This window comes from Pseudonaja textilis, chromosome 8 (assembly GCF_049901715.1).
Source record: "Pseudonaja textilis isolate UNSWEBS1 chromosome 8, rPseTex1.2, whole genome shotgun sequence".
NCBI lineage: Eukaryota > Metazoa > Chordata > Lepidosauria > Squamata > Elapidae > Pseudonaja > Pseudonaja textilis.
The window spans coordinates 30,527,553-30,552,367 of record NC_141997.1 but is presented as its reverse complement, the minus strand read 5'-3'; the positions used below and the strand labels follow the sequence as shown (position 1 = coordinate 30,552,367).

At 36.2% G+C, this 24,815-nt stretch overlaps 1 protein-coding gene across 2 annotated transcripts in view; it reads left to right on the top strand.

Moving 5' to 3' along the window:
* Window positions 1-24,815, top strand: part of FGF14 (fibroblast growth factor 14) — a 321,475-nt gene that overhangs the window by 158,705 nt on the left and 137,955 nt on the right. The window contains exon 2 of one of the 2 annotated variants that reach the window (XM_087937936.1): window positions 2,287-2,326. The exons of the other annotated variant lie outside the window; for it this stretch is intronic. Within the exon in view, the coding sequence (XP_087794062.1) occupies window positions 2,287-2,326 (40 nt within the window). The remainder of the gene's footprint in view (window positions 1-2,286; window positions 2,327-24,815) is intronic. 2 annotated transcript variants of the gene reach the window in all.

Sequence of the window (24,815 nt, the reverse complement as noted above, 5' to 3'; positions counted from 1 at the left end):
GTGAAGTTAAATAAAAGATTAGAGCTGCAACTTTTCCACCAATAAATAAACAAGAAATAAAACCCCAAGCCCTACACTTCTGAGGAAGGCAGGTGATACAACACACACCTAGCAGATAGGAAGCATTTTGTAATTTCTCACATATCACATGTTTAACATGTTAGCTAGCAATCTATTTTGAAGTTTGTGGTCATTTTCTTGCCAATTGAAGTCCAAATTAGGTGTGAATAAAAGTAGAATTTATACCCTGTGTAAATTCAACTGTTTAAAGGATCTTGTTATTTAAGATACGACAGTGATTTCTTTGACTGACAATCTATACCATAGAGCAATGACCATATAAAAACTTCCAGCCTGGAAGTCAACCCTTTAATAGCTACTTTTACAGTGGCTGGCAATGAATAGGTTATATTATTGGGAGTGAACATTTCCAAGATTGAATTATCAAACCTTTGTTTGGCTTTTTCAAATTTACAACCTATTATTTTTCCTGACTTTCATCACAGCATTCCATAAATGAAGATTCAAATATTCATAGCATATATTCCTCTTAAGAAAGAACAAATACATTATATATATGTGCTTGTGTGCATACACAGATATATAAATGATGACCATTTCCTAATAGCAATTTTATGCCTTTCTATTCCTATTGCTCTACCTACCAGTTTCCTGAAGAAATTTATAGAATTTTATTTACAGATGTCATGTTTACCTGAATTTAAAACAACTCCCCAGAAAGAGAGGGTACATTTTAAATAAAACCAGAATAGGCAATTGAAAATGCATAATATGTAATATAAGAGTTGTTATGGTACAGTGATTAGAATGCAGTACTGCAGGCTACTTCTGCTGACTGCCGGCTGCCTGCAATTTGGCAGTTCAAATCTCACCAGGCTCAAGGTTGACTCAGCCTTCCATCCTTCCGAGTTGGGTAAAATGAGGACCCAAATTGTTGGGGACCATATGCTGATTCTGTAAACCGCTTACAGGCAGCTGTAAAACCCTGTGAAGCAGTATATAAATCTAAGTGTTATAGTAGTATTACAATATATTCAATATACTATAGTATTACAATATATTCAATATAGTATTACAATATAGTATTACAATATATTCAATATACAAAAACAAAATATTAGGGAATATGATAAGATGCTATTCTATTATATTGCCCTACAGTAAATGGTACATATGTAATAATATTATGTATGCTTCTGTTGTAGTATATGAACAGGCATGCATATGTTATACATAGATAATAGAGAGTTTCCTCCTCTCTATTGTATTTACCTGAAAAATTTAAGACAACCACCCCAGGGGGGAAAACAAAACAAAAAACAGTAGGCAGTACAAAATGGATCTTATATGTACAGTCAGGAGTCCTTTCTTATAGTGTTAAAAGAAGGGACCATGGAATAGAGACTGCCCCAACTTCCCAAAAGAGACAGGCTTGGAAACCTTTCCCCAGTTTTGTTGGCCTAATGTTGACCATAAATGAATGTTTCTCTTGAAAACAGGATACTTGTTGGAATTCTTGTAACCTTAATTTTTCTTCTAATAAATAAAGTTGATCAGAACGTTTAGATTCTCGCTAGATAACCCACGGCCCATTGGGTCATCATTTCAGAGATTTCCTAACCTAAACAGAGAAACAAAATGGCCATCCATAGGTGCAGTAGGAACAATTGTGATTTTGACTTCCCGCCAGTTTCCCCATTGATTTTGCTTATGGGAAGCTTGCAGGAAGCATTGGAAAGCTCTCCTCCTGCCTCCTTGGTTAATCCATGGAACTGCCTGCAACATTGATGGGGAGTTAAGGCAAATGGAGGTGCAGACAGTGAGGAAAACTGCACCCCTATTCCCCATACTGATATATCTCCAAGACACCCCTCTTCCTTAAGCATGAAAGAGGGTTCACATGTCAAGTGTCAATGCCTACCAGCAGGCCTACCTCACCTGTAGCCACCCAAGTCCTTCCATTGCCTGCTACTGCCATTAAGGGATTTCAATTGCAATATTAAAAAGCCAGCATTCCTTGCTAAAAGCTTTCTCTTTCTCACCTTGCTCAAATTTCCACCTCTTAAGTAGGACTTAAAAACTGCTTATAATATAGTTATCATATTGAGGATTGCTACTTTCAAGAATCATGCGCTGTTGATCAAGAATGGGAAAAAGTGAAAACACTGCTGAAATATATATTTATATACCTCCAATAAACTTTTTGCCACTGACTTCATAGTAAGTAGAGCTATAACGCTTGCCATATGGAATCTTGTTTTGTAGGGTGGAAGAAGGAGAAGGACTACAACAAACACAAATAGTGGTATGTAATTCTCCATTTTATTAATTTTTTTCCTGATATTTTTTTCTTTAAGCTTATGACGTGTTTAATACATTTTACTATTATTTTTCATACTTTATTTCCATACAGCAAAGAAACTAACTCCAACACTCCAATACCACAATAACTAAGAAACAGGGGAGAAACTGTTTTTGCTTTCATTCCCCTGGTCATCAAAATACATTTACTACTTAGCAGATAATTTACCAATAATGTTATACTAATGTTATACCAATTGCCTACTTATTCATACTAATGGTCATTTCATTACACATTTAATTCTTCAGCCATCCTGAGGTTGAAGTTAACAATGCAATATATAGAGGTCAGAACTAAACAATAAAATCAGTACTAAACCAAAATAATCAATATATACAATCTTATTATAGCAATACACACACACACACACACACACACACACACACACACACTGTAATGTTAATGTAATATGTATGTAACAATGAAAATAGTAATAAATAGATATAAACATACAAAAACACCATAAAACAATATGATAAGCTTCAAAACTCTAAAAGATCAACTGGACTTTTAAACAAAAATCCCTTCCTTTTATCTCCCTTTTTGGGGGGAGGAAGAAAAAATAATTGAAATGTTAAAACTGTTTAAATATGATAGATAACAAGAATCCATTGCTGCAGTCAATTTTACTGTTTGCCTTCCACTATCACATAATAAGTGTTTGGGCTGATCTGCATGCCCACAAAAGTCCACAGTTCTTGATGGTTGGATGAATTCCTATGTTAGGAAATATTAATGTTAATTCCAAGAGGGTATTTTTGATACATACCTTTACATGTACTTAAACAAGGAGAAGGCATATATTTAACAATAATGTGTGATTTAGAGTTGAATAAGCCATATCCACAATTATAAATTAACTCACAAGCAATAGGAATTATAAAATAACTTATGAAGAATGGAATAGCAACCACATTTTAAAAACAAGAAGAATGTGAGCTAATTCAGGACCAAAAGATAATAATAATAATAATAATAATAATAATAATAATAATAATAATAATAATAATGATGATGGTGGTGGTGGTGGCGGTATGGTCTGAATTTTGAAGTGTTGAAAGGCACGAGAGGATTTAAAAAATGGAACTGGAAATCAGTATCAGCATTGTATTTCTTTCTAGGAAACATATTTCATAACTTGATTAAGTAAAGTCTGTTGATGAATTAGTATAGGGTGGCATTCAGAAATGGCCTCTGGTGATAACTTCAAATTAAACTGAAGCATACAAAGATGCAACCCTTCAAATACTGAGCCTTCACCATAAAGGCTTAAAGGTTATTACAGACTTTGCATTGGGCTGAAGAAGTTACAAATGTAGCATAAAATGTGGACAGTAATTGTGCGCTGTTGTTATTTTTAATAGTATATGCTAATTCCATTTTCCCTGAACTGGTAGCTTTCAGATACATTGGTCCATAATAGCCATAACTGCAAAGAAACACAGTCTTATGGGCATTGCTAAACAACATCTGGTGTGAAAGGTTGTGTTTAAGTGAAATTTTGAGAATATTTTCAAAGGTATCTTTTATGATATATAATCTATGTAACAAATTACTAGAGCGTGCTTTCTTATATCTTTGATTTTGTGGCTCATGAGATATCTGCAAGATCTTTAAATACTGTTTATAAATATTATTTATAAATATATTATTGGTGATGTGAAACATCCATCCATATCTTTTTTTAAAAATCATATATTATTTCTGACATTATTGTACATGGGTATATTGCATAATGCTAAATACTGTATGTTCCTTGTATTCAGAAACTTATCAGTGAGATAAATAAATTATTATTCTAATATCTATGGAGATTCTCAACCATCTAGGTCATGGTTTACCCAAAGGTGCTTTTTTCAAAAGGCAATTGGGCTTTCTTGGTTTTTTTCTTTGAAAACATTTTGCTTCTCATCCAAGAAGCTTCTTTAGATCTAACTAATTGGTGGGGGTGGGAATTGAAGAAGTTACATATTCTTTTCAGCCAGCCTGTCATTAGCACTCTGAGAATCATTGAGATGTTCCTCTGTATCCTGAGGGTCAACTGAATCAGAGTATAAATGGATGTAGAACCTGAAAGGGCTGCATCATGAACAGGAGATAGATGGCTGTCATATCCCTCCCCTTCCGTTGAGGGAGGGCAGTTCAGTTTTAATATAGACAGCCTCTTTGACTCCTTTTTCAAACCAATGGTCCTCTCTATCCAGAATATGAACCTTGTTTTCCTCAAAAGAGTGACCCTTGTCTTTCAGATGCAGATGTAATGTTCAATCCTGTCCTGATGAATTTGTTTTCCTGTGTTGTGCCGTGCATTTGTAAAGTGGCTGTTTGTTTGTGGTGTTTTGTCCTTGGGGTGGACAAGCTTCTGCCTTAATGTGTTTCTGGGCTTAAAGTGCATGTATGTTGTGGTTGTTGAAAATCCTCCTGAGCTGAGCTGTGTGGGTGGGTTTGATTCACCTTCTGAATCTCACTACTCACTGGAGCACAAACTGTAAGTAATCAGAACTCCACATCACTGGGCTGAAGATTTGCCTACTAGCAAAGAGGAAACAGAAAAAGAACAAAACTTATCAAGGAAGCCCTCAGAACTTACAGCTATCCTACCTGGGCCTTTGTCAACTCCACAAAAAGATCCAGTAGGAGCACTTTTACAACGGATAGAGAAGAGAACAACAACGTTGTCATTCCGTATTTTTCAAGAATATCTGAAATGCTCAGGAGGATTTTCCACAAATATAACATCTTTGGGACAAATTATTGTTCAGTTTCATTAGAATAGGTTTTGTTCTGGACTAGCAGGCTCGAAAGCCTGCAACTCTGATTGGCCTGCTGATAGCCGATCGTGATTGGTTGCCATAGACTGATGCAATTGGCCAGTAAACGGACTGACGCGATTGGCTCTGCCAAGAGCGGCAAACTCAAATCGCCTTCATTGGGTGCCTAGCCGCAGCCAGCCCTATATAAGGGCTGCTGCGGCTGGGATTAGTTGCTCAGATCTGAAGTCACTAATAAAGAGCTGTTGTTGTTATCTGAGTCTTGCCTCCATTCTTGAACCATCCTCCCAGATCTAACAGGTTTTGTTGTTCTTCGGTCATTAAGACATGACTGACTCTTCACAGCCCCATGGACCATAGCATTCCAGGCTCCTCTGTCCTCCATTGTCTCCAGGAGGTTTCCCAAAATCATATTCATTGTGCCAATGAACTGTTGAACCATTTCATCCTCTGCCATCCACTTCTCCTTTTGCCTTCTTTCTCGATATTAGAGTCTTTTCCAATGACTCCTCTCTTCTTGTTAGGTCACCAAAGTATTTGAACTTCAGCTTAAGTATCTATCCTTCCAAAGGACAGTCAGGGTTGATTTCTTTTAGGTTTGGCTGATTTGATCTCCTTGCAGTCCAAGGGACTCTCAGGAGTATCTTCTCCAGCACCACAATTTGAAAGCATAGAATTACATGGCCAGGAACGACTTCTTCATTTAGGACACATTCAGTACTGTATATGAAATCTTGTAACCAAGGTTGTGGGTTCTTCGCTACTATTTGGCATTAACACAGCCACCTTCAATTTCAGAATAACAGGTTCTAGAGCACAGGTGTCAAATTCTATTGCATCATATGATGTGTTGTGGTATTTTTTGTCCTTGCGGAGCCAGGTTGGGCGTGGCCTGCATGTTACACATCTGGCCCGAGGGCCACCAGTTTGACACCCCTGTTCTAGAGGGATAATAATAGGAAATTGCCCTTCCCCTCATGGTCTGCTGATGGTTTTCCTTTATGTATATATTTGGTGGGAAGATATTGTTACATTGGTTGTTTTGAGCCTGATCCAAGGGCTCCACTCCATGTTAATTGTAGATTGATTGTTGAACTGTTCCAGACTGAATGGGAAGACGTGTTAGAATGTGTGTGTGTGCTTATGTATTTGTCCATGCAAATTGAAATGGAGGAAGTGAAATTAATTTAATCACTTTTAATGGACTTATTCTAAATATGACTTTAACTAGATGTAAATACACACTTACAGTCTGGTATGTCTGCATATACATATTCATATATTGGAAAGTGGAAATATTTTATAGCTCCCTTGAACTCATGAATTTTGTGAGTTCAGTGTACACATTTATATGTGTGTATATTATGCTATAAATATAATCTAAACTATAAACAGCATAGCAGTACAGCACTTATTTTATTGTTTTCATTCTTTGTGGATTTAGTATGTAATTAAATTAGTAGTTATTATGGGTTAATGGAGACCTAAAAAGTCTCATACAAGAAAATTTTATTGTTTTATACTGGATAAAGTAATAAGAAGTATAAAGCATTTTTTGAATGCACCAGTATAAAAACATAATCTTGAGTAAAATGAATCTGTGGTTCCTTGTAAATTTAGCAAGACAAATTGTGCATGTGGTTTTCAACTGTACAACTAAGCTTGGCAGGATATGGATGGTTTAGCATATCTCCAATTACAGATTCATTGTTAGTTGAGGAAACATATGCTTAATTTATGCTGGTGCCCTCAATTATTTCTTTTTTGATGGGCTCAATTTTTATTCAGCCATTGAGCATAATAGTACAAGAAAATCACAATTATTTAGGATAAAAAATATTGTTCTAAAATATCTAAAATGATTAGAAGAAACACAGTGGTATATCTGCAAACTATAGAATATTACTTAGCTGTAATCAAAGAAGATCAGATTGATCTGCTAATAACAAGTTATGGTTAAACAAATCAGAATAACCAGGAACTTTAGTAAGGAATGGGGATAATCCTTTTTCATGTTTTTTTAAAATTAAGTTTATATTATAAAATTAAAAATATAGAAAAAACAAAAGTTAGAGAACGAAAAGAAAAAGGAAAGTACAAAGAGAGAAAAAAGTGATGTCTGACTTTTCCCCGTGCAGTAAAATTACAGTATTGTGGTTTACATTTCACAACATTTCAAGCCATTTGTATAACACAAATCATTCTAATCATCAAAAATCTAAAATCGAAATTTCATTTTTTTCAGTTTTGAGCAAAAAAATCCAGAAGCAATTTCCAAGAAGAAGCAAAATTAGATAATTTCTTTTCTTTAATTAAAACAATCAGTTTTGCCATCCCAGCTAATTGCATCACCTTTACTATCCATTCTTCAGTTGTGGGAATTAGTGTGTCTTTTTGTCTTTGTGCATATTAGATTCTTACCACTATCAACATATATAATGTTCCACATTTTCTTTCAAGAGCTTTGTTCCTCAAACCTAAAAACAAAATTTCTGGTTCCAATTTTACATTGACTTTAAGAAACTTCTGTATTAAAATACAGATCTGATCCAAGTATTTCTTTGCTTTGTCACAAATCAATCTGTAATCTGTGAATCAACCAGAGATTATAAAAAGGACTACGAAAGAAGATAATAATCCCTGGTGAGCACCTGCATAGAGGGGACAATACAAAAATAACATGGTCCATTGTTTCAATTATTCCTTCATCACATGGACACAGTCTTTGTTCAAAGGGGTTTTCCTTTCAGTAATATCTGTTGGGAGGCACTGAAACTGACTAAGGATAAGGCCCCGTGTGACTAAGCCTTCTGGCTGTTTGAAAAACATGTGTAGAGTGGCCCAGATCTTTCTAGGTAGAACTGATAAACCTGCTTGCAGCTCTAAATCAGTGGCCCACAGCTTGAAATTTGTCTTATTGTGTGTTCATCGTAGACTATCAGGATGATAGCTGGCCATGAAAAGCTATATAGTTGCAGTTTGGTGTGTATTGTCTGGCACCAGGAAGACTGAAAGTTATCCATCATAACTGGAGGGATCAAAGTCAGCTGGAGGAAAAAACAAAAGAAGAGTTTAAGCCAATGGGGAAAAAATGAAAATCCAGCTAGAAATTTCTATTTTAATAAGGCCATCTTCATGGCCAAGCGCCACATTGAGAACCAAATGAGGTACTTGAAAAATTGATCTCAGTAGAACTCTTTTTTTTTAAACAAATTTTATTCAGTTTTTCAGATTAAAAACAAAAATCTCTTTTTAGTGGACAATATATTTCTGGGTCATCACCTTTACATACAAATATGACAGCAATTATACATTCATATATGCATACTTAATTCTATTATTACCTTTTCCATTCCAAATTTTCAGTAAGGAGAGAAACAAACACATTAATTCTAGACTCTTTCATTAATCTCAATCGAAACATCTTTTTGTTTCATTTCAATTATTTCAAATATAATCCTTTAATATATATTTTAAAAATAAAGATAAACAATATGTTTGCCTAATAATAATAATAATAATAGTTACCAAAGTCTCTCCTTGCTTTTAATAGTCTATGTTAACTTATTAATTTAGTTGGTTCTTTAGTCTGTCATATTCCCTTTCCATAACACATTCTTTTTATAAATTCTAGATTAATACAAATTTTAACACTAAAAAAAAAAACAAGTATAGGTTTTCCCCCTTTTACTGCTTTGAGTGTGACACCACAATGATTAAAATATACCTCTATTCCCTCATGTTGATTCCCAATAAACCATTATTTTTAAGAAATTACAATAATAATCATTACATCTTTTCATTTGGATTCCGCAGCATATTTTTCCCCCTTGATTTCTTAATAAGAGTTATCGGTATCTATATTACCCTATTTTCTAAATATTTTTAATTGCAGAAATATTCTTATTACCCCTTGTCACCCTATAGAATCCCCTTTTTAATTCATCAACCATTATCTCTGAAAAAACAATTTCTTTTCAACATTTTACTACTTCCGTATTTCTTTATTTCATGCACCTGTTTCTTACTGCTTCTCCTCCCCCTCTTTTCCCCATATCTTTTCTCATTCCAGTTTATATCCCTCTCTTTCTTAATATCTTCCTTTCCCCTTTTCTGCTGAATCTTCCTGCCTTTCCTGACTTCACAGGTATTCCCTCTTTTAATTGCCTTCTTAAATCTCAACTTTTTAACCTTCCTTCTTTCCCCACTTCTTTGTAGTGTTCTTTGTGTTAATTGTCTATTTAAAATGTCTTCTCCTTGAGTTGACTCCTCCTCCTCTGAAGCTCTTTCTTCTTGTTCTTCAATCACCATTTCTGTTTTTTCTAACACAGAGCAAAGTGACTCGCCTCTTTCCTGTAGTAATTCTCTCATATTTTTAAGTTCTATTTTTAATTCCCAAAAAGATATCATCATTACACTCTCTTATATTTTATGATCGTTAAAGTCCACACAAAAAAAAACCTTTTACTTTCCTTCTTTCTTCTTTCAATTTTCTAAAGTTCTCAGTTATTCCAGCCCAGGGTCTATACCAAAAACATCAATCAATCCCACAGTCAGTCTTTCCTTGCTTTTTCCTTTATTCTGGTTCTGCTTTCACTTTCTAAGATTCTTACTTTGTTTCAATATTTCTTTAATGTTATATCCACACAAGTTCATTCAGAAACAGGATGCTTTCCATTTTGTTTGAGCTCAAGTTTTTGTCAAAAGGTGGCACTCTCCATTATACAAAGTCTTCACCTTTCCCCCCTATTTTTTTATTTAGGGTTTTTTGAACCTCAATATCCCAGCACAATCCAGTTTCCAATTTGTAAACTTTATTATTATTATTTTTTGACAATCTTAAGTCCAGCTTTATTTTATGCCTGTTTATTCCCAAAATATTTTAGTCCAATTTAGTTAAATCTTTAGTTCCAGCTTCTTCCTTTCCCAGTTCGAAGCCCCGCTTAGCTGTCAAAAATATTTTCTTATTTTTTTCCCCTGTCCCTTTGTAATTTCGCCGCTCACTTTTCTTTTCTTAAAAATTCCATGTTACCTTAATCCCGGGGTACTTTTGTTTAGTTGTATTGCCCAGTTGTCCCATTTCAGATGTTATCCACCTCTTTCTTCCCTCCTGCACAAATCTTAATCCAGCTGAGTCCTCCTCTTCAGGGTGGCCATTTTAAACCACTGCTGCAGTCATCTTCAGGGGGGAAAAAGACCAAGCCCGGGGGGGGGGGGAGATGCGGCTCCCCACAATCAGGCTTGCTGCTTCCTCTTACTCCGTCGCCCCTCCAAGGCAGCTTCAGCCCCTAATTGTAATGATCAGAGCTCTCCAATGAAAGAGCAAGGACCATAGCCACAGAGAGTCGCAATCTACAGTCCGTCAGCAAGGAGGCTCCGCCTTCTTTTTTTGATCTCAGTTGAACTCTTTTAAGAAGCAGGAATGACTTGAATAACTGAATTCCAAAGAGGAACTAGGCTTGAATCTTTAATTGCTACAGATACATGATGACTTTCTTTGGAGAAGTAGAAAGATTGTAAAGCTGACATTATTTTTGTGTGTATTTAGAGCAGGGGTGCCCAACCTGTTGAACCTCAGGAACCACCAAACTCATAATTTTAAATCCCGTGGACAAGAAATCCTGGGGAAATCCCCAAAAAAGTCTGCAGGGAAATTCCTCACCCCATTTTCCTACCAATCAATCATTCTTTATTTGGGATCACAGGATACCATCTCCAACTCCATTCTCGGGGGAGGGGGGAGAAACTTTTGGCTTCACACAAGGAAAGCAGCAGAAGCAGCAGAAGTCTTTCTTTCTCTCCCCTAAATTCCACCAGAAATGATTCTTTGTGAGACTTGTCACACCGGCGCAGCCTTTTGGAGCAGGATGCCTTGCAGGGTCCCAAAGACTCATTTCTGGTGGAGTTTGGGTGAGAAAAAGAAAGACTTTTGCTGCTTTCCTTGCGTGTAGCCAAAAGCAGAAGAAGAAAGAAGCAGAAAGAAGCAGCCTGGTGGCCAGGTAAGGCATGTAGGGCAAGTTCCCCCCCTCTGCCCTTCCCCCCTCCACTCACTACTTTGTGTTGTTCACAATGCAAGTGACGCAAGCCTTGTGTTCCCACGGGCCATGTGGGTGGCGCAGCCTTGTGTTCCCATGCAGCCTGGATTAATTGCTTTGGGGGGTGCTTTGGGGGTGACATTTCTCTGCAGACCACCAGTGGTGATCTGGTTGGTGACCACTGATTTACAGTAACATGACCACTGTGAATTTTTCAGTTATTTAGTACAATACTAAATTGGCTCCAGATAAGTGCCAATGGAATTCAAGAGGGGTTGGACTTGGACTGTTTGTGGGACACAATGACTCTAGGCTGATGACTCACTTAACTCTGCCTCCCAGCTGTGCCTGTTTTTCTTCTACATCAGCCAAGATATTTTCAATTATAACCCAATCCGGGAGTTTGTTATACAAATGTCTACCATAATTTACTAACCACACTAAGAGGGCTAATGTGGTGATAATTGGCAGGTGAATAGGGAAGCCAAAATTGGTATCCACCAATCTAAATAGTTTTGAATGGTCTCTGCTGAACTGAAGTCCCATCCTGGAGTTTTGTTTAATTTCAGCTTTTTAATCAGTTTTATAATCTCATAGCCTAGTTGTAGGGGGGGTGGGCAGTAGCCAGGAAGGGAGCAGATGAGCTTCTTGGTCTAATCCACTCTTCAGATGGAGTAATTCTTCCTGTGTATAGAGCAATCTGAAAGGGTCTTCCCAACTGAAGCAGGAAAAAAAAGGATGAAATTCATAAATTGGCGGAAGCAGATTGAAGAAATATGCATTTCCAGAACTGAGCTGAATTTTTGGAACAAGTAACAGAAATTAGTTGATGTCAACTGGCTCTCAGAGCTTGCCTCTTCTTTGCCTGTAATTACTATTTATATTTCCTTTTGAAGAGCAGAAGGTCTTAGACTGAATAAGAAAGGGGATCCTTTTTATATTCCTTAAAGCAGGAAACCACTTACATCTTAGCGGCATGGCATTCATTGTCAAACCAATGTTTTGTTAAGTAGAGAGAATTGCCTGAAAAAGCTGATTGAGAGTAAGATGGCAAAATTTGATGCAATGTAGACTGGGTTCTTTGGCCAAAGACAAGTTTGCATAAAAATGTGTTATGTTTTCAAAGCCAGGTTGATAGACTTGGATGTGCTTTTCATAATTCTGTTTTGAAACTTTCAGTTTACCAGGCATCAAGCTTACCTTTATATAATCATAGCTTTTATAGTTCTAGCAATATGCACAGGATATCTCAGCCAAGTCTTGCATTTGGGCAGAATGTAATATAGACTGTTGTTATATACACATCAGTAGTTACACAAAAAACAAATAGCTTATTTAGTTATTCAGATTTATTTAACATTTAAATAAAAAACTAAAAATGTTTACATTTTGAAAATTTTAAATGAACTTTTAGAATTTTAAAATTTTTAATTTAGTTTTTTTTTTTAATGGAAAAATCTTTTCCATCTTTTAATACTTTGTAAACTTTTAACATGTTTAATTCTTAAATGAACTAGTAAAAAGAAACATAGTTATGGGAATAGAGACTGACACTGTTGTGATTTGAAAAATACATTCCAATTGTATGTACTCATGCCCATGGAGGATTCAAATTGCACATGCACTAAATATAGACTAAACAAATTACTGGAATTAAAAATAAAGCATTTAGAGACAACTATAGCCACTCTGAGACTCAGACGAGACTTTCTCATTACAAACAAGAAGGCTAAGATAAGGAACAAATAACTACTAGAAGAAATGAACCTGTACATGAACCTTTAGAGACAGACCAATGGAAAACTGTCACTTATAAAAAACAAAAATGCACAGTAATATCCTTGCTGTCCTATTCAGCACAGTCCAATGCAGCCCCACTGGAGTTGAACAATCGATTTCATAGCCCCACCCTACCCCTGGAAGAAACCATGCAGAAACCTGGAAAAGTGACTTCATTGAGTGTTTCTACAATAAAAAAAAAAGTAGCCTAGACTTCCCCAGGGGGGAAAAAAAAGGTGAGTGTTGATAATAGGAGACTCAATTCTCAGGGGAACATAATCTGCCGTCTGTAGACCAGATAATCAATTCTCTAAACAATCTAGAGAAATATGTTTTCTCCCTGGAGAAAAAATCAAAGATGTAATTACTAAAATAATCAAGTCCACAAATTACTATTCCTTTCTTCTCTTTCATGTGCGGATGAATGTTTTAGTGAACCTAAAAACAATATCAAGAGCAGTTTGGCAAGATAGTTAAGGAGTTAAGATTCCAAGTGGTGTTTTCATCTGTGCTTCCACCAAAAGGTCAACATCCAATGAGGGAATAAAGGATTTTAAACCATTGGCTGAAGGGTCAGTGCCAGCAAGATAACTTTGGCATAGTGTATTTGTTTTTACTTAAAGGCCTTGTTTTCATCTCTTCCAATACATAATTTTTCGTTTTGATCATAAACAGTACTAAGGAAGAAAAGTAATTATGAATAATATTTATATTGTAATAATACAAAAATTCAATAAAGTGTAAACCCTACTAATAGCAATATGAAATAGCTACTTTTTTAAAACCATGTTATTGTATTTTATTTTTGTTGTAGCTCTAAAACTAGTGGAAACAGTAACAACTCACTGACTGTAGTCTCTCTAAAATCTGGAAGCTACATAAATGAAAAGTGATATTTTAAATTAACGTATGACTGAGCCTTTAAAAATAACCGTGACAAATAGTTATTGAAATGTTTAACACCCTTCATATTTCAATAAAAAGTTAACAAATTGTTTTACACAAAGTTAAATCACTAAAAATACTGTTTTAACAGTTACCTTTTTCACTGGCATTAATCATATCTAAGGTACCTTAATCTAAATGGCACAGTAGATTTTAGTTCCCTGGCCATCTCCCCAAAACCTATTATTTATTTCTCAGCAAAAGTTCTGCTAAAAGTAACAGATGTTCCAGAACCAGATGGTAATTGGAAGCTTGCACAGACTGAAATACCATCTGTAGAATACAAACTGTGTTTCTATGGTAATGAGAAGCTAACCATCTCACTGTGCATTATGTTCACATTTATTATGAATATATGCAATGCTTTTAAAAATGATTATTTCATAACATTTTAAATTTCTATGTTCATGTCATTATCTTCTCTTATGAAACTCAGAGAGAGAGATTTCCTGAGATGCATTTTTGGAGTTTAGGGCTATTGGCTGCACTTGGTTCTACCAATTAAAGATAGATAGATAGATAGATAGATAGATAGATAGATAGATAGATAGATAGATAGATAGATAGATAGATAGATAGATATTTTAAAGTGCAATGTTAGTTATTACATTTCAGAAGGTAAAAGTAAAGGTACATTTCAGAAGGTAAATTCTCATCCTTATTTGTTTTTGAACCTTTCTAATAAATTATATTCACTGTTCCAGAAGCGACATGGTCAGGGAACATAACTCAGAATGGAAAAATATGGTTGAACCAGAAATCCAGAATTGAAATGTTTGGCTTTTCAATGGCAGAATGAAATGAAAGAAAGTCAGAGATAGATATCCTTCCCAGTCACGATGACTAAAGAAGTACTGCAAAACAAATTATCTGTGTTTCTAATTTAGTGCTTCTAGATGTTCTCCTAGGAAATAGGAGAATACAAATTGTTAAAGAAAATAAAATTCTTGCTTCATATCTTTACATTTACAAAGTGGGGAAAATCCTTATGAAGCAGATATATCAATGAATATTTAGGCCAATCAAAAAAGAAGCTCAGCCTTGCAGTTTAATAAAACATTCTAATCTGGCTCAGGTTATTAATTTAGTTTCCCATCACTATTTATTATGGGTGGATATGACATTGCCCAAATGTCACAAATATTTAAAGTTTGAGGAACAAACTGGATAAATTTGAAGTACTAATACATGAGGCATAGATGATATAATTGCCATTACTGAAACTGAGTGAGATGAAATCTGTGACTGGAATAACGTATTGACAGAAAGATATAAACTGTTCAAAAGATACATATCTAACAAAAGAGAAAGTAGAGTTGTATTATATGTAAGAAATCATTACCCCATTACAGAAATGCATAAAACCAAGAACGAAAGCCTCCTAGAACACATATGTGTTAATATAAAAGGGAAAAAGAATGACATCACCATAAGTGCATACTACAGGCCAACCAGAAGAAATAGGTGAACATTTTGCTAATCAGTTAACAAATGTATGTAGGAAACATATAACAGTAGTAATGGGGGATTTTAAGTGCCCTAACATGAACTGGGGGACAAACTAAGAAGAGATTGGACAGTCATTTGTCTAAAATGGAAGGCCTCCAAGATCATTTCCAACTCTATTATTCTATTACTTACATTAGCAAAGTAGTTTTCTGATTTAATCAGGAAGTTGGTTGTGATTTTTTGATTCTATGTGTTAATATATCTCAATAGTTAGTCTTGATTACTGTAAAATACAATAAATTTTCAAGCTTGTTGTATAGCTACCATGATTTTTTCTACTCTGTATCTTTTAAAAAATGAGAATCTGAAATGAAAATGACATTTGAATGAAAGCTAAATGGTTTCCCCAAGGACTGACTTAAATAATGTTCTTGTTGGGTTGAGTTTAACCATATATAATTTTAAAAGCTGCCAATTTATGAATAATGAAGTATGAATTGGTGCAGTTATGCATGAGCATCTCTGCATGAATCTATAACTGCTATCAGAGCTGAAGAAGCTTCTTGGATGAGAAGTGAAACATCTTCAAAGAAAAACCAGAAAGTCCAGGTGCTTCTTGAAAAAGCACCTTTGGGACAGCCATGACCTGGATGATTGAGAATCTCCATAGGCAATTGGTATAAACATGTAAATATTCCAGATAATGGAATATTTCTCCAGATATCTCCAAGGATCTGCAATTCTTAAGGAAAATTTGACAGTATCAATAGGAAGCTTTTATTAGGATTGTGTGATGTACGGTTTCTGGAACCTCATAGTGTGATTACAACTAAACTAATCCAATACATAGTAGATTAATGGAAAGAAGATAAATAGAAAGACAGCTTCATGTTGTTGCAGTTGTTCTTCAGCATAATAGTTCAGCTAAAATGTCTCAAGGGATAAACTTGAGCATTCTTGCTATTTCCTAAGACAATTAAATGCTATCATTGTGCGATAAGCGGAGTGTGAGGCAGAACTGGAAAAAGAATGCTTACTTTTCATATGTTATACTTTTGTTTAAATTAATGATTTTATGCACATAAGGATTTCACGGCACCATTTCAACCAATTTCATGAACACGTGGCTTTATGCAATATGTTTTGCAACAAGCTGTGGAGAAAAATGTTTATGTGAGCCAACTATAGAAAGCTAGTATTTGAGTATTCAAACATTGCGTATTGATTCCTTGGCTAAATGGTAAAGCAATCAACTAAGAAAGAAAATTAAAATGAATTTTGGAAATGAACACTTCTTGCCAGAAATAACAGTCAGATGAAAAAATCAAAGTGCAGGGGATTTTTTGTGGAGGTGATTAAAATGACTCATGTCTTTTAAGCAGATAGCAATGTAAGCAAAATATATTCTGCTTCAAATTAATTTTACAGGCATTGACATTATAAGCTGTTAAAAATAAGATGAGGATATGAATTTTTGTGAATTTAAAGTTATCTCACTCTATTGATTCATCATCTGAAAAACGGGTTGTGCAGATGCTGTCAATACATTTGTATAACCCCTTAGAAAGAGTTAAGTGCAAAATCTACACAGATAAAATGATCTCCTCTCTTACACTTTAAAACAGAAGCAATAAGTACTGGATCCATTGGAACATTACTTGAATTAAAAATAAAAATGGGCAAGCCAGTATTTTCTCCAAACTTCTTGTATCAACAGTTACTTCTGAAATTCATTAATTTGATTGTAATAAGAACTGAATGATGATCATTATTTGATAAATAAGTAATTTATTTGTATATGATAAATAAATAAAACAAAACTCCAAGACATACAGAACTAGTTGTGCTATATATGTGTACTTATTCAGACTAAATTGATAAGATGGTATATAAATAAAATAAAAATATTGATGAGATGGCATATAAATAGAATATATATATATATATATATATGTTTTCTGAGGTTCTCGCGGGTATTTATATGTAGATCTTTGGTTGTTCGGGTTTTCTCCCGCGTAAGATTTGAAGTATCTAGGCAACGTTTCGATGAAGTCTCATTCATCATCTTCAGGCTTCTGTCTCCAGCTCTGTGCTTCTCAGAGTAATGGAGATTGCAGCTGCTTCCTCCTTTTAACTGCCAGTGGGGTGGAACTTGATTGGGTGGGGGCTTGGCTGTGTTCTGATTGGGTGGGGGTGTGTTCTCATTGGTAGGGGTTTGGCTGTGTTCTGATTGGTTGGGGGTTAGCCGTGTTCTGATTGGTTGGAGCGTGTTCTGTTCAGGAGGGGCTTGGTTGTGCTCAGGTTAGTTTTAGTTGCTGGGGATTTGAGCTGGAGAGTTGTGATCTTGCTGTTTGGCTTCTAGTTCGTGGTCCTGCTGCATCTTCATAGTGGGTGTTGGTTTGCTTCATGTATGGCTCAGAGGGGTTTGAAGTGGGTAGTGATGCAGCTGCAGTGCAGCTTCTGGTCCATGGTCGTTTCTCATTTTCTGAATGGGTGGGAGTCTGTTTTCTACATGGAAGTGTGGTGGTGGCATCTTGTGTGGCTCTCATGGGTGTGGGTCCAGTGTCCTTCTTCATGTTAGGTACTCGTCTGTTCATGAGGGCGGGTTTCCAAATGGCTGGAAGGCGGGAGGTGTCATCTCGTTTGTTCATGCTGTGTGGGCGTTTTCTATCTCTATGGCTTCTCTGATTATTCTGCTGTTGAAGTGTTCGGTTTTGGCGATAGTTCTGGTATTTTTAAAATCAATTTCATGTCCTGTGGCTTTGAGGTGTTGGACCAGGGAAGAGGTCGTTTCTTCTTTTTGATTGAGTTCTTATGTTCTTCAATGCGTGCGCTTATTCTTCTGTTAGTTTGTCCAATGTATGTGTTAGGGCAGGCTGTGCAGGGGATTTCGTATACTCCTTGGTTTTCTAATTCGATTTTGTCTTTGGGGTTTCTTAGGATGGTGGATATTTTTTTGTTTGTGCAGAATGCTGTTTTGATGTTGTGTTTTTGGAGGATCTTGCTAATTTTGTCTGTAGTGCCTTTTATATATATGGGAGGAGGGCTTTTCCGTTTTCTTGTTCTCTGTCTTGGATTTTGGTTGGGGCTTCTTTTTGGATTAGGTGGGTAATGAGAACACACCCCACCCAATCAGAACACAGCCAAGCCCCACCCAATCAAGTTCCACCCCACTGGCAGTTAAAGGAGGAAGCAGCTGCAATCTCCATTACTCTGAGAAGCACAGAGCTGGAGACAGAAGCCTGAAGATGATGAATGAGACTTCCGAACGTTGCCTAGATACTTCAAATCTTACGGGAAAACCGAACAACCAAAGATCTACATATATATATATATATATATATATATATATATATATATATATATATATATATATTTACACATATCCACAAATAAACTCTAGAGTATGTTAAGACTCAACAAAGTTCAACTGGAATAAAAGGACTAGAGATTGAAAAGTAATTTGTTAAAATTAAATTAAAATATGAATCTGCCTAGATTCATACTACTAATACACAAATAAATAGACTTGCACATTAGTACTCTCATTACATTCACACACACACACACACACACACACACACACACACACAGGGAAGGAGGGAGGAAGAGGAAGAGGGAGGGAGGGAGAGAGAGGGAGGGAGAGAGAGGGAGGGAGAGAGAGAGAGAGAGATCTTTAGTAAAAATGCATATTCAAAATGTAATATGTAATAAGGAAATAGGTACCAAAATGCAGATAGTTTTGAAAAACTCTTAGAGAAAATTGCTTGGAAAAATGTGAATTAAGAAAATAGCATATCATCACATGACCTGTAAGAGAAAAGCACATCAAAATTTGTATGAATATTCAAATGAAGATTATTTCATTAAATGGAAAATGGAAATAGAACCAGTCTAAGTGTAATCAATCTTAGGAATGGAAAAAAAATGAGAAACTAACTGAAATCAATGTTAGTAAATTCATCTATCTCTAAAGCGCTGTCAATAAGATCCTGAAAATACGGTTTTGCCAATAAGCATGAGGACCTGGGAATTTGGTAGAACCTGGCAGTGGCTGCATTGATTATTATTGAAGGAAGTTAGATTACCCTGGCTATGAACTTTGTGGCATAGCTTTATATGGTTTTTATTGTTCTTAAATTGTACAGTCTTGGTGTTTTCATATTTTTTTTCAATTGTTTGTAAGCCCCCCCCGCCCCCCATGGAGTCATATATTTGAGATTGGCAGCTATATAAATTGAAATAACAAACAAGTGACAGCCAGGAACAGAAGGCTGCTTCTCTTTAAACTTCTCCACTTAGCTGCTATTACACTGAAATTCACTTTGTGAGAGAGAATACAGGATGTTTGAATGGCAATAGCCTTAGGAAATCCTTTACGGGATGCAGAACTAGGGGTGTGCATGTGTCAGAATAAACATTAAAGAAAGCAGATAGAAAGCAGCCTTGTTACATTCATTTTGCCAAGATGAAGACTGAAGCTCAGCATTACTCTAAGCGAATACAGCAGGAAGAAGTGAATTGTGACTTGGGTGATATATAATTAAAAAGAAAGAATTATGGGGTTAGATTACTTATTTGCAGAGCTGGAATGGCTCAGAAATAAACTATAGTAGTTCCAAAGGTGTGAGAAAGAATTTGGTTTATTTTCCTAAACAATAATTTCTCCCAACACCTTGGCAACACCTAATCTGAATAGATATGGGACTAATAACTACTTGCTAAACCCACTTTTAATCAACCCAAGGTTAAGAGGAAGCTTTAAGCCGGGGTGGGCAAACTTTTTGGCTCGGGGGCCTTATTGACTTTTAAAATTTGACAGACGGGCCACCACCTGGTGTTGAAATGCCCGTCATTACAAATCAAATTCAAATGAATGCAATCATTCAATCATTCACATCAAACCTTAATTCTGTACCAATCTTTGGTGGGCTGGATTAAAAAGACCAATGGGCCGGATGTGGCCCGCGGGCCGTAGTTTGCCCACCCCTGCTTTAAGCAATGAATATTTGCAAATAAAATGATGATATCTAGTCAACTACATTTATTCAAAATATGGTGATTTTTTTTATTGTGACAAGATCAGGACAAAGCTACCTACTGTTTATTATAGCAAAGGGGTGATATTAGTTCATATCTAAGCGTCTAAGCTCATGATGACAATTTTTGCAAAAACGAAGTATGCCAAGTTCAAGTACCTTCCAAGACGAAAGATGGAATGGTAGACAGTAAGTGAACACTCATCCAAAATAAGCATTTTTTTTTCAATAAAAAAGTCTGTCATAGCAATCCCTTAATAATGTCACGTTTTTGATGCTATCCAACATGCCTAGGAAAAGATATTGCATTGCAATAGTCACCGTTCCCTTGTTTAGCATAACTTTCTTAAAATATGTTTCGTGAGAATTGTGTGGTGGTTTTCTGTAGCCGATTGCCTAGCCAGTTTCGAAGCAGGTTCAATTAACTTTTCTCAGTTGCTTGTAAACTACATTGCTAAATTTTCTTTTTCACATTTGACTCATAACAGGCCCACACATTGTGCTCTTGGGGTATCACTAGTTGTGACAGTTGGGAACATATAAAACATATTTCAAGTGATTTGTTTTTGTCGTGATTGCCAGTTCCTGTAATTTGTTCGCCATGAAGAACACAATTTGGTATCAAACATCAAGGGAGCATGCAAACACAAATAATGTGATTTATCCACATTATATGTTGATCTCATTTCCCTTAATAATTCAAGAAGAAAATAAATGAAAATCAAATTAGTATCTGTGGGAGAGGAGAGAATTAAATTAACTGCAACTATGGTTGGTGGACCGTAACTTGTTTTCTTTGTTTTCAGTCCAGTCTCCTGTGTCTTCCCCACACAAATACCAAAGCACTGTTTTTAATCTTTGTAAATAAGAAAATATGTCTACTATTTCCTCAACTATTTTCTCAATATATGAATAAAGAATTGGCTAATCAAATAATGTGGGTTTGCCTACTCCAAGAAATCATTTTTTTTAGTTGCATAGTTTGAAAACTCAACAATAATCAGTCATTGCCATTTATTTATATATTTAACTTATATAGCAATAGCATAGCACTTAGACTTATATACCACGGTTTATAAAGTCAGCATATTACCCCCAGCAATTTGGGTCCTCATTTTACCCACCTTGGAAGGATGGAAGGCTGAGTCAACCTTGAGCCTGGTGAGATTTGAACTGCCAAATTGCAGGCAGCCAACAGGCAGCAGAAGTAGCCTGCAGTACAGCATTCTAACCATTGCACCACCCATCTCATATATGTGACTCTTTGGTTGGTTGTTGTGGTCTGCCGGCAGCCTGCGGACATGGCAGCAGAGTCGGACAGTGGGCCAGTCTGGGAGTCTGGGTCTGATACAAAGATGGGGCCAGGACCATCTGGGAGTTATGTGCTGACTCTGGAACCTCCAGAGTCTGGCAGCAGCGAGGCAAAGGAACAAGGGGAGCCTGTTCCCAGTGCAGGCATGTGCAGAGCTGCCAGAAGGCAAGAAGAGTTAAGACAAAAGGGGTGGCTTGGGAGTAAGGCTTGGAGGTGATTGGGCCTCCCATAAGACATAAAGGAGGAGCAAAGGGACAGAAACCTTTGCAGGAAGCAATTTTGTTCGCTCTGTTCAGATTAAATCTGGAAGCTCTGTGTGGACTTTGTACTCCATTTGACTTTTTACAGTTAATTTGGCTCGTTAGTTGTTGGCAGCAATTCAAAGGAGATAAAGATCGGTGCTTATCTCGAGACACTGTTTGGGACTCATTACGGGCTGGGAATGAACATAATTCCCACCGCTGAAATAAAAAGATGGTTGTTTGGACTAAGCATGTGATTAATTATGGTCTCAGGAAGCCTTGGTCAGAACATTGGTTGATTTAAAATCTTGCATTGATACACGATGTTTCCTCTTCATCTCTGAACTTTTTTATATCAGTGTAGAGGAAATTCTAATGATTACAGTAGGGTTTAATCTACTGTTCAAAAACTGGTAGATTTAAATATATTTGTTCTCTGTTTGTTTGTTTAGCAGTGTTTATTGTCAACCTCAATCTGTACAGATTCTTAGTAGGAAACAACATCGTGCAATACAACTAAAAGCAATCAATCTTACAGAATCCCAGGGAAGCACAAGTAGCATGCTGAAATAATATTTTAAGGAACACTTTAAGTTACTTACAAAATCTAAGGAGTGTTGGAGTTTATTAATTTCTGTTTTCATGTCCACAGTTTAGCTTTATGTATCTTGTACAAATAAAATAATACAATAAAAGAAAAAAAAGAAAGAAAATACTTTAGGTATCAGTATTGGGAGAATACTGGAATACTGGTGTACTATATATTTAATAGCATGGATATGATAAATTAAAAAAAATCAGCATTTGTAAATTAAAAATATTTAGTTTGCATTACTAACTGGAATAGTTTTATAAAGTGGAAAGTTGTCCTCCAGGTTAGGAGGCCTTGAGCTCGCCTAATTTCCCATTTTTACTTTTTCAATTCTTTTGCCTGGATAAGTAAAATCCAAAAATTAATGAACTGTTAGTGAGTATGGCCCATTTGAATGAACCAACTATCTAAATGCAACAGATAATGGACTACTGAGGCATGTAACAAACACATTGGTCATTGATTCTGAATATGTACATATGTAAAATATGGATTTTTCCATTTATTTTATTATTCCAGTGTGCACCAACTGCCTAGGATAGGTGTTTCTCAAAACGCTTGCTTCTAGAATGTTATGTTCCTTCCTTTTCAGATATGTCAGAATTATGAATTAAAGACAATAAAGAAAAGTATGAAATACTGCATATAGGAAGAGACTTTGCTCTCTTGAGAAATGTGACTGCAACCTTAGCAACTGATATCCCTTATAACTAACTAATGTTGAGTTCTCAGCAAACATAATGAATATTCATAGCATTTTAAGGTAGCAGGCCTCAATTGCTGTGCATACGTTTTTTAATCAGCAATCATTTAATTTTCATTTATTTGCATTTCATATACATATCTATTTATATTTAAAAAAAATTAGAACTAATTGGGATAACTAAAAGAAAATGTAGAGACACAAGGCAAGAGCACACAGCAAGAAAATGAACACATGATTCCCAGCATTATTTCCATCTGTGTGCTGTGCTAAATAGCCAGCTTCTGATGCAGCCATCAAGATGGGTGATGCAACTAATTGTCTCTGCTCCTGCCTTTTCTCTGCCCTACATGTCCTTGGATCAGGTGCAGAAGGCAGTTCCTCTTTCTCATTGCTGACCAGCTGCAGCTGCCTGCTTTCCCAGCCTGAAGCCTTGGGGATATCCTGCTGTAGCTGGACTTCAGCCAAATCACTTTCAAATGGCTGCTTGGAGTTGACCAACTCCCCACCACCATGAGCCAGGAACTGGGTCCTTTAAACTGATATTTGGGGAAACGTCCAGGGGAATCACTACAAGGAGCAACAACTGTGCTAGACAATTCTTAAACATGGTAGCAAAGAAGTATTGAAATTTCTCTTCCTTTGGTACTGTCTAGTGGCCGTCCAGATTTATGTCTGCCCTCCTGGGTAAACTAGACAGGAAACATGATTAGATGAACTAAATCTACTTTAACAGAACATTAAAGATTAACAGAATCTTGCCATCTGAAAGTACAAACTTCCCACTGCCATTTTTAACCATCAATTAAGGTAAAGGTAAAAGTTCCCCAAGCACATACTTGCTAGTCGTTTCTGGCTCTAGGGGACAGTGCTTATCTCTGTTACATAGCTGAAGAGCCAGCGCAGTCTGAAGACGACTCTGTGGTCATGTGGCCGGCATGACTTAACGCTGAAGGTGCAGGGAAGGCTGTTACCTTCCCACCAAAGTGGTCCCTATTTTTCTACTTGCATTTTTACATGCTTTTGAACTGCTCAGTTGGCAGAAGCTGGGACAAGTAGCAGGAGCTCACTCCATTATGCGGTGCTAGGGATTTGAACCACCAAACTGATGACCTTTCTGATCAACAAGCTCAGTGTCTTAGCCACTGAGCCACCATGTCCCTTTCAGCTGATCAATTAGTTCTCTCCTAAGTTTTTTCCGCTGATTGTTAAGCGAATGCAGATTTCTCCCTTTCTTTTCTAATCAGTCCCTGGGAAGAATCTCTTTGCCTCCTTCCTCCAGGTCATCCCCATATTTCATTACCGATATCATGGGTTTGTTGAAGGTCTTGGCAAGAGCAAGCTTAACAAGCAGCTTTCTCCACAACCCTTACTATACAGATTTATGATATTGCAAACGCTAAGCCGTTGGTGTCATTAATCTTCATCAGACAAATTTCTAATATATAATATATTCTTCGTCCTGAACTGTGGTGATGAGAAAGCTTAAGAAATCACTGCTTCCTTCAATTATGTGAGACTGCTATTGCTGGTAAATTCAGGGGATTAATTCAGGGATGTCCCTT